The sequence below is a fragment of the Myotis nattereri genome (assembly GCF_964212035.1).
Source record: "Myotis nattereri genome assembly, chromosome: 8".
Classification (NCBI taxonomy): Eukaryota; Metazoa; Chordata; class Mammalia; order Chiroptera; family Vespertilionidae; genus Myotis; species Myotis nattereri.
Genome location: NC_138083.1, coordinates 82,554,567 through 82,565,444, shown reverse-complemented (window position 1 = coordinate 82,565,444; position 10,878 = coordinate 82,554,567). Strand labels below are relative to the sequence as shown.

The following is a 10,878-nucleotide window of genomic DNA, read 5'->3' as shown; positions in this document are numbered from 1 at the left end:
CCATCCCTACACCCCAAGGAGGTTCCCAAGAGAGAGCGCCAATGTGTGGGCAGATAGTATTAATCCTCACAACAGCTAGGTGAGGTAGAGAAGTGGAAATGGAGATGCACTGTTGTTCTCCCCACTCTAAGGAGAAGGAAACTGAGGCACAGAGAAAGAAAGGGGCTTGCCCAACGTTATCAAAGAGTCAGAGAAAGAGCCAGAGGCTAGGGACACAGTGCCTCCCAAACCCAGCCAGCAGAGTCTCAGCCCAGGACCTTCTCCAAGGGTCTCCATCAAGATTTGAGCCATCCCTAAGGAAGGTCAAAGTTCTCCTCAAGGTCCACAGTATTTGGCCTCAGCCCTTGAGTGCTAGCTGAGAGCACTTTGGCCAGGACCAAGTATCCATCACCTATGCTATCTTAGCTTCATCATCTGGTTAATTTTTTGCATAGGGAGGCAGTGGCCAAATTGCCTCTTTGTGACAGGGCATACGAAGGCTGAAAGGAAGAAGTTGGCCTGGTCAGGGGTATCCTGGCTCTGAGGAACCTGGTGGCTACTTTAGTTGAAGGCTGGCCCCTCCCTGGTTCAGTGTGGAACTGGGGGGATGGCTGGAGCTCAGTGGATGGGCTCTGGAGCTGGGGATCCCTCCTTCAAGACAGAATTCTTCTCTTACCTACTCCACCTCTGCCTTCCCAGCTCCGCCTGAGCCCCTCAAAGGCCCATCTAAGACCCCCATCTGCTCCTTCTCCAGTCCTCCCCGTTCCCAGATGGCCCCTTCCATGCTCCATGCATTGTAAACATGAGAAAAAAACAAAGCAAAGGGGAAAAACCAGAATGGAAAACAAAACAAGGACACCCCCATCCCCCTCCCTGCTTCCCAACCTGGGTGAAAAAAATTATCCTTTTTTCATCGTAAACAGGATTTGGCTTTTTTTTTTTTTTTTTTCATTTCTGATTCCTTTTCCCATTTCTCTCTTAAAGATGGGAAGATTTGGGCTGTCGTTGGTTGCTTCGGTCAGGCACCAAAACAAGAAACTCAATGAGAAATATTTGGTGCGAATTCGGTAATAGCGACATGTCCACCACAAGATGACTAGAGCACCACACACAACATTTTTCTTAAGCTAACATGCTCTGGCTGCCATCCACAGAAATAGCTAGAGACCCCTACATGGTTTCTACGTGGTCGAGAGGTATATATACAATCCTTCAGAGGGCAGGATTGAGGGGCCGGTCTATCAGCTAGGACCTTCAGGATCACGTCTAGATTCTCAGCAGCATGGGCCCCCCCTTCCCACCCCTGCTCTGGGCACGGCCAGCTCCCTCCCTCCCGCGTAGCGAGGCAGATGGGACAGTCACCATTCTGGATGGGTGGGTCCTTCCCCACCCTTCCTTTCCCTCGGACACGGATACCACCAACTCCTCTTTCCACAAAATGTGCTTGCAGGCTTTTCCTCTACGTCAAATGGCTCAGAAGGCAAAGTTTGGCTGCAAGGGCTATGGCCGTGGGGGGACCTGGTGAAGGAAAATGGGGCATCCATTGGCTAATTCCTTCCTCAGCTGTCAGCTCCCAGTTGTGTCTCAATGTCCACCCGGCAGATGGGGCATTTCTTGCTCATGGCGAGCCACTGGTCCACGCAGAGTTGGTGAAAAAGGTGCATACAGGGTAGGCGCCTGGAAGAGAGGGGGAGAGTCAGAGGAATGGCTGAGGGGAAGAACCCCAAGGCTGTGCCAGGAGTTGAGGGATAATGGCTACTCAAGCAACCAGGAGACTCACACCCAGGGCTCCTGGGGGATAGGCCAAAGAGGGTCATGGGAGCTCTGCCATGGAGTGAGGCTATGGCTGGGATGGGAAATCACGATAGGAAGGAGAACCCCCAAATTCTCCTTCTGCATGCAGCCTTTCAGTGTAGCCTGAAACAAAGCCATGGCTTTGTCTTAGACCCATCCTGGCCGAATATCAGGTTGTTCTCTAAAACTTAGCATCTATAAGTCCATACCCATAGGCACCACACATCTAGAATGTTCCACACCCCATCATCCTAGAACAACCATGAAACACACTTGGCGCACGCACGCATGCACGCGTGCACGCATACACACACACACACACACACACACACACACACACACACTCACTCGCTCACACTCGCACACACAAGCAAGCTCCACCCAACACACAGCACATGACTGATCACCAATACCCATGAGGAAAAGGAGATGGAATCCAAGAGGCTCGCCTCCTACCTCACATCTTCTCCATCCTCCAGCATAGACAGACAAATTGTGCATTTCTCATCAGTGTCTGACTCCTCCCCCTCTTCCTTCTTGCCCTTGCCATTCTGGGGTCTTCTCTGGGAGAAACACAGGAGGAGCATGTTATCTAGAGCAGACTCACCTGGTGGTCTTGGCCCTTGCAGGCTCTTTCCCCACCTCCCTCCTCCAGTGAGGCAGTCTCTTTTTAAGCTCCTAAGTTATACCCAGACTTCTATGCTCTTCCCAGGCCCTTCTCCCTGCCTAATCTCCACCTCTCCTCCTTGCTGCAGAATATAGAGGGTTAAAGCCAAATGAACTTTATTATCATTGTTCCAGACAATTCATGTCCCAAGCATAAACTTTACACTGCCCTAGGAGCATAGAGTTTGGAAAGGAATTGGATACCAATGAATCAATCCTTTGCAAAATGTTGGCTGTGCATAAACAGCTTCACCTTTTCTGCTTTCCCTTATCCTGTTTACTCTTCCTTACACCCTTTCCAACCTAGATCCCTGTCTCCAGCCTTCTCCTCCACTTTCAGGTCCAGCATGCTTCATTCATCCATCCATCTATGCATTCATTCATTTAGTTTTCCTTCCTTCCTCCCTTCCTCCCTCCCCGACTCCTCCCCCCCTCCTTCCTTTCCTTCCTTCCTTCCTTCCTTCCTTCCTTCCTTCCTTCCTTCCTCCCTCTCTCCCTTTCTTCCTTCCTTTATTCCTTCTACTTACAAATGTCTATTGTGAGGAGCTGAAGATGAGCTCTGGCTTAACCACAATGAGTATGTTCCTGCTCTAAGATTCTCAATGCTTGTCAAGCTTTTAATTCTTAGATTTTTAAATTTTTATTTATTTGTCATCATATCAGACTATATTTTTAGAGCAGTTTTAATTTACATAAAAATTGAACAGAAAATATAGTGTGTTCCCACTTCCCTCTGCCTCTCAACATATGCAGTTTGCCCTATTATTTGCATCTCGCCTTAGTGTGATGCATTTGTTGCAACTGATGAACCAATAGTGTTACACAACTATTAACTGAAGTCTTCTGGTTTACATTAGGGTTTACTCTTTGTGTTAGACAGTCTTTTGTGTTTTGACAAATGCATATTGTCATGTGTCCACCATTACATACAAAATAGTGTCACTGCCTTAAAAATAGGTGATTCCCCTGTGAATCACCTATTCATTCTTTTCTCCCTCTCCTGAGGCCCCTGGCAATAACTGATCTTTTTATTGTCTTTAGTTTTGCCTTTTCCAGAATGGTATGTAGTTGGAATCATACAGTATGCAGCCTTTTTATGCTGGCTTCTTCCACTTTGTAATATGCATTTCCAGTCCTTCGTGTCTTTTTATGGCTTAATAGTTCATTTCTTGTTATCATGAAATAATATTCCATTGCATGAATGAACTACAGTTTGTCCATTCACTTATTGAGGGACATCTTAGTTGCTTTTAAATTTTTTAATTTAATCTAAAAATTTTTAAACTTAGATTCCTGGAAACAATTCTGGAGAATCTACCTCTGTAGGCTTAGGGTAGAGCCTGTGAATATGTGGCTTTAAAAGCTCCACAGATGATCTTGATGCTCAATGAGAATTGGAAATGCTGCTCTGAAGCCTTAGTTGCCCATTTGTCTACATGTGAGACTGGAGTTGGGATTCTTTTCTAAGACAAGTCTTAGCCTTCTGTGTAGGCACTTCCCTTGCTCACCCCACTCAGATACTAACATTCATTTCCCTGTACACCTTCCTAATATACCAACTCACAAGTCCACATGCACACACATACCCAACCTCCTCCCTTTTTAATGAGAGGCACCATATCCCCTCCTAGTTACACCTGAAAGAGGCAAAGGAGAAAACCTGGGAAGGTATTGCTGCTTCAGAGCATCTGATCAGAGCAAATCCTTCTAGATTTTGGACTGTGCACCTCTGTGGACAACCAGGCCAAAGTCAACCTATATCCTCCCCACCCTCACCCCTACTATACATGCTGGCCTGCTGGCTGACTCACCTTCTTGTACTTGTGGGGGAAGGTGAACCTCTCAATGGTGTTCTGTACAGCTCCTCGAGTCACATTTCCCAACCTGTCCTCAAGCTGCAGCAGCTCCTGCAAAGAGAAAAGTGTGGACGTGTGCACTCATGTGCAAAGGCACACGTACACATGTGATGAGAAGGAGAGGCACTGACAGATGTGAGCAGGAAGCATTCACACAGCCATTCAGAAGAACTTTTCTGAAAGAACAAAATATCTTTACTTGCTCTCATTTTCTCTCTCTTCCTCTCAACCCCAAGGCTCCTCCTGCCCCACTCACTCCCTACCCACCAGCAGGGGAAAAGGACAGAGCACACGATAAATGGCAGTGATGAACGATAATAGCTTCTCCACCAACCCCACTGGAGCCAAGCTGGCCAGAGGATTCCCAGACAGAGGGGCAGGCGTACCTCATAGCTCTCCCGCACAGCAGAGATGTGTCTGCTGGGGTTCAGTCCCTGGAGAGCAAGGAAGTGAAGCTGAGGGTAAGGGTAGTTTCGGATTTCATGGACAACCTGTTGGGGAGAAAATGCCTCAGATAGGATTCAAGCCTTCATGATCCCAGCGCCCAACTCCTCCTCCCATAACCGCCAGTCTGCATACCCTGAGAAACTGGGCAGAAGTGTCCTTTTTCCTCCTCCTGGTCTCCCTCACCTCCACAAGAACCAAGCCTCTGCTGGGCCAGCCCCAGAACGAATAACAAAATCAATAGGTAACACCTGGCCTGATGGGGCATTTATTCCATGCCAGGTACTGTTCTAAGCCCTTCGGATAGTTAACTAATTTACTGATCTCATCGGATTTGTAATGAGGATGCAATTACCATCCCCATTTTACTGTTAGGGTAAATGAGACTCGGGCACATTTAGTAAGTGGCCCAACTTATACAACCAAGCGGCAGAACCACCATTTCAAACCCAGGCAGTTGTGAGGAAGTGAGGGCAGAGTCAATTCCCTCCCCCTTGACTCCACATTGTCTGACCCAGGTGGGGCAAGTGAGGGCACAACATTTAAGGGGGCATTGTGATCGAGACAAATAGTATCTTATTGCAACATTTTTTAAAAAAATCAAAATTAATATAAAATATCTGTAATGAACAAAATGTCAAACTTTTCAATACAGAGAGGATCTGCCCCTGTACTTGTTTGGTGCTGCCTCACTCACCTGGCCCCGACCCAGGTGTGAGTCAGAGGGCCAGGTGTCCAGCATACTAGGAGCTCCTTGTCTTAGTCCCTGCATGGCCCTGGCCTGCTACTTAACCTCTCTATGCCTCGGTTTGCTAATCTGTAAAACAGGGATATTACCTCTTCTTGTGGAGTTTTCGAGAGGCTTAAATAATTCATTTAAATTGCTTAGAACAGTGCCTGGTATGCAGCAAGTGCTCAATAAGTGTTAGCTTTTATTCTCAGTAAATGGTGCTTTTTAACAGGAACCATAGGACCTCAGGGCTGAAAGACTGCTGAGATTACTGGCCCGCGCCCCTCGTTTTACAGATAAGGAGACTGAGGTGCTGAGTGGTTAAAGGCAGAGGCAAGGACTGGCAGGCTGGAATTGTGCTTCGGGGCAGCAACGCGAAGAAGCTGCCTGGGAATAAGACGATTTTCAGTCCTTTGCCACATTATTATTGTTGTTGTTAGTTTAATGAGACATCTTCACCTTCATTCCGTGCAGCTTGCAATGCCCCCAAACGGAACCTGATCCTTTTGCAGACTCAGCACCCTGCAGTGAAGAGAAGCCCAGCCCCTGCAGGAAGCTGACTGGATCCGCAGCCAGGCCACCCCTTGGGTCTCTTCTGTTCCTCACACCAGTCCTGTGAGATGGGCCAGGCAGGTGTCTTCACCCCATTTCACCCCATTTCACAGGTAAGTGAACTAACACCCAGGCAGGCACTGACGCTGAGAAATGAATTAAGCGCAGTCGTACAGGGTCCAGAGCCCACCCTGCTTGCTCTTAGCCCTGAGCCTTTCCCCACACCTGCAACTACCCCTTCCACCCTCCATTGCCCACCCAGTCCTTTCAGCAGTACGAGCTTCTCGTGCAACAGGTGCTCTCAAGTCAGAGTGGGAGTAAGAGTTGGGAGGGGAGGGAAGCAGTTGGCCTGCCTGGGAGCGAGACACACAGAGGAACGGGGCACAGGGAGTAGGACACAAGGGAGCTGCAGGCCTCAGCCCGCCATGTCCCCCAACAGGCACCAGGAGTCTGTTCCTGGCAGAGCCCCTCACTCACCATCTGCGTGGAGGAGGAGTTTCTGGGAAAGTGGTGCATTCGAGGCGTCGCTAGGTAATGCTGATAGTGCTGAAGGATGGGCCGCACCTGGAACTGAGCAGGGCTCAAGCTGGCGTCCACACTGAGATCCCTGCGGGGACACGGCCACGTGAGCCACGGCGGGTGCGGGGGTGGGGGGAGGACTCAGCCATGGGGTTACAGAAGGGACCTCACACATCAAGCCCATGGTGGAGAACCAGAGTCACAAACAGCCAGAGCTGCAAGAAGCTGGACCTCAGTCACCCGCCCCCTCTCTTTACAGACGGAAATGAGACTCAGAGAAGTAAGAGCTCTGCTAGGTCTGAAGGGGCTAGAACAGTCAAGACCTCATATAACCTTTTGAAACGAGTGCACCTAAGCACCCTTCCAGTTCACAGCACGCCCCCTGAGAGAAATGCTAAAAGAAAATTCCAGATAGAGCTGGTCAGGGATGCGGAGCAAAGACAAGGTCCAAATATAGTGGAGGGGGTAGAGGCCATACTTCAACCACTTGGAGCAGACAAGAGAAGAGGACCTCAGCTTCTGTGAGTCGGGGCCTGTTACCCTGGACCCCACCCCCACCCCACTCCTAAAAGTATAGGAAAATTTATTTTACTTAAAAATTGATCCATTAATGCAACTGAAAAGGAACCAGGGCTCCTCGGGGAAATGGATAATTTCAGGTCTGGAGCATAAAATGTGCAAAATGAGATTGAGTGAAACATTTTATCGTAACTGAAAACACTACCAGGGTCATGTCAAAACCATCCAGAAGAGGTGGAAACTGGCCAGAGTTTGGACAATTTGCATGTCCATGAGCATAAATGCAATAGATGGAAACACATCAGACAGGTACAAATCCACAAGGTGAAGTGACCCTAAAGAAGACTGGTCCCTTTGAAGAATGCTAAGGAACCAACTCTGCATTTTGAAAACTAGTAAATAAAGTGGTGGTGGTGGGGCGGGGGGCGGAGGGGGGGGGGGCAGACAACCATTTATCTTATCTTTCTTCTATTAACTGTACTTCAGGGTAGCCAAGTAGTTGATGAAGGGAAATTTCTCTGATAAAATTTTTCTGACTAATAAATGAGTAAGGAATGATTGAACTCCTTTTTGTATGTCCTAAAGAAATAAAGGATCTGGCAGGCAAGGATCGTCAATGGCTACTAACATCTCAAAAGGAGAGACAACCAGCTTCTTCTGGAAAAAACAACACCACCTTTAAAGTATTTTTGCCAAAAAGTAAGAGCTGGACCAAAATCTGCTCAAACCTTGGCCTGTGGGGAAATAGGACACCGAGGCACATTGTAAGCGATACCACCAGAGTGTAACCAGCAGAATCCAGATCAGGGGAACTACAGAAAAAAATACCTGATTTCTGCTTCCAGCCATGATACATCTATAATGTATATATTCCTAGATTTTCTATATATATTAGCCCGGATCCATGAAACAACTCCTGATAAGTATGTCCTTTGGGAAATAAGTTAAACTCTTTTTTTTTCCTTAAATATGTGGGGTGACATTGATCATATAGATTTTAGCTGTAGATTTCTATGATATCAGATCTGTATATCGCACTGTATGCCCGCCATCCAAAGTCAAATCTTCTTCCATCACCCTTCACCCCCTTCACCCCTCAAAAGTTAAATTCTTGGAGCCAGTCAGAAGCAAACTTAGAAATTTAGTAGTCCAGCCCCTGTTCCTTTCTTTCTTTTTCTTTTAAACTTCTCCTGAGGCTATTATTCCATTGATTTTTTTTAGAGAGAATGGAGGGGAAGGAGTTTGGGGGCAGAGTGACAGAGAAACATTGATGTGTGAGAGACATATCGATTAGTTGTCTCCTGCATGAGCCCCAACTGGGGCCAGTGGTTGAGCATGCAACTGAGATATGTGCCCTTGACCAGGAATCAAACCTGAAACTCTTCAGTCGGCAGGCCGGCACTCTAACCACTGAGCAACCGGCCAGGGCTGGCCCGTTTCTTCAGACCTATCGTCGGCCTGAAAATTGGCCTTTCCCATGTTCCTTGGCTAGCCAGTTAGCGTCACCAGGGTTTCTGACCCTTGCCCGAGCTTATCCCCTGACCTGCATCGGTGAGGGAGTTCCACGGGGCACCCTCCTGTGGCCGAAACTCTGACTCTTTGCAGTCTCAGGGGACCCAGCCTAGTCAAAGCAGCAAGCAAGGACATGTCCAGAGAATTCTGCGAAAGCAAAGTCGCGAGGAACTCGGAGCAGAGTTGCTCCAAATCCAAAAATGCTGAGTGGAGAAGCACCTCGGCCTTCGGGTGAGAGGGATGATCTGCCCGGGTTGGGCCTGGACAGGCTCTGGGATTCCCTCTTCTCATCTCATCAGAAGATGCCTTCCTAACCCCAGGATCCCTGAGCAGCGGATGCTGCTCGGACCCCAAAAGAGCCTGGGTCGGGTCTTCGGCCCAGGAGACGTCAGCCCTTGGAGAAGCAGTGCCTGCCGCCTTCCTGCTGTTGCCGCTGGCCTGTGAGAACACGACTGAGTTTTGAAAGGAGTCATAGAAACACCCCAAGGCCTGAGCCACCGGGTTGCTCAGAACGGTGCCCTGGAGATTTCCATGGACATTGTCTCAAAGCACCAGCTTTATCAGCTGCGTCTAAACATCAGCCTCAACTTTGTCTTCCGCTGCCAGTGGCCTTGGAGCGTGGAGCAGTCTGGTTGCCCCACTGAACCTTACGTCCTTTGCACGGAGCTTGCTCAGAAAGTGTGAGCCGGGAGGCCGGGAGGCAGAGCTGCCTGCAGCAGGATAGGTAGGAAGAGGCTCTTGTCCTCGCCCACCTTCCTTCTCAGGTCCAGGTGCCTGGATGTCTCCGCTGGGCAGGGCCAGGGGCGGGTGGTAGAGCTGGGTGCTGTCTGCACCGGGGGCCAGAGTTGGAACCACAGAGCCAGGATTAAGTCATAGAGGGAGCATGATAAGGATGGAGACGCTGGAGTGGTGGCTCAAGGTCGAGGTCAGGTTACCGGGTCAGGGCCAGAAAGGGAGCATGCATCCTGGTTGAGAGAAGCTGCTTGAGTAGAACTAAAATATCCTCAAGGAAGAGGAAAAGGCCGGGGCTAGACAAGGACAGGTGAGGTGTCTTAATTCCTGAAATAATTTAGGGCAGAATTCAGTGGTTTCTGATGCTTCTCTAACGGAAAAGGGGGTGCAGAGGGGTTGCAGACACACTCTCCCCACCTCCCCTCCAGGGCTCCTAGCCCTCCTAGATTTCATTTCCTGCCATCTCATCTCCAGACCACGCTTCTCCTGGCAGGAGAGGCCTCCCTGGAAAAGAGGGGCAGGATGCCATCAGCACGATCACAAAAGGGCCTCTGTCACTCACAGGAAGCCGGCCCTTGTGGAGCAGAGCTAATTACAAGGGAGGAGAAAGGGTCGCCTCCTCCTCTGGAAAGCGCTTCCCACTTGGGAAGTGGGGACTGAACAGGGAGAAAGGGCCCAAGAGTGGGCTCGGGTGGGCTCAGGACAGGGCCTCCCAGCGGCCCCTGCTGGGGCACGGACCAGCCTCTGGGCCTCAATCTTTATGCTTCCCTAGACCAGCAGGGGTCAGGAATGCAGAGGGATTGAAAAGAGGGAGGAAGGGGAGGAGATTTGCTAAATAATCAAAGTGGCCAAGGGCAGTGCCCAGCTGCTCCTCCCGACTTCTCTCCAGGACTCTCACCTGGGTCACCTGTCCAGTCCCACTCGCCACGCAGGACCCCTGGGTTTGCTCGGACCGCTCAGGGCTCCCTCTATGTGCAAGGGCTCTGGGTGCCCATGTGGGCCGGATTGAAATAGATTGGGTTGACGGGAAGCTGAGGGACAGAATTCAATCCAAACTGCAATTAAATCTCCCTGATTAGAATCTGCTAATTAGAAAAGGCTGCGCTGAAGTCGGCCGTCTGCAATCTGTCTTTACGGGGAGTGTTCAATTTGACAGAATGTACCTGAGAACCAGCAGGGGCCGGGGACAGCAGAGCAGGTTGAAACAACCATTTCCTGTCTTGGGAGCACCGTTGGCCGTCCATCAACCAGCGCTATCCTTTGGAATCATTCCTCGGCGCCCAGGCCTAGGTTGCTCCCAGAGCAGTCCTGGACAGAGCCAGTCTGCGTGACTAACTGGCTGAGAAATGACACCACTGCACATCTTTTTGTTTAGTCTATCCTTCCCATTGAGGTTTTTCTGTTATTTTGTATATATGTTTCTACATTCTTTAAAAAGAAGCTTTTTGCCTCAAAGTAAGAATAGCACAAAAAATTCCTGGATACCCTTCACCCAGATTCCCCAAGTGGTAACAGTTTACTATTTTACTCTCTTTCTCTCTCTCTCTCTCCCTTCCTCCCTGCTCCCCACCCCCC

General features: G+C 49.4%; 1 protein-coding gene across 8 annotated transcripts in view; it reads right to left on the bottom strand.

The window, feature by feature from the left end:
* Positions 1-891: 891 nt before the first annotated feature.
* ARK2C (arkadia (RNF111) C-terminal like ring finger ubiquitin ligase 2C) overlaps positions 892-10,878 on the bottom strand; it is a 125,579-nt gene continuing 115,592 nt past the window's right edge. For 2 of the 8 annotated variants that reach the window (XM_081096522.1, XM_081096518.1), the window contains exons 4-8: positions 6,499-6,628; positions 4,682-4,786; positions 4,251-4,346; positions 2,230-2,336; positions 892-1,656 (exon numbers count right to left, since the gene is read on the bottom strand). In XM_081096522.1, coding sequence (XP_080952648.1) covers positions 1,539-1,656; positions 2,230-2,336; positions 4,251-4,346; positions 4,682-4,786; positions 6,499-6,628 — 556 coding nt within the window. In that variant the 3' untranslated portion in view covers positions 892-1,538. Of the gene's footprint in view, positions 1,657-2,229; positions 2,337-4,250; positions 4,347-4,681; positions 4,787-5,928; positions 5,992-6,498; positions 6,629-10,878 lie in introns of all 8 variants that reach the window. The other 6 variants (XM_081096524.1, XM_081096521.1, XM_081096525.1 and 3 more) reach the window with 4 other exon arrangements.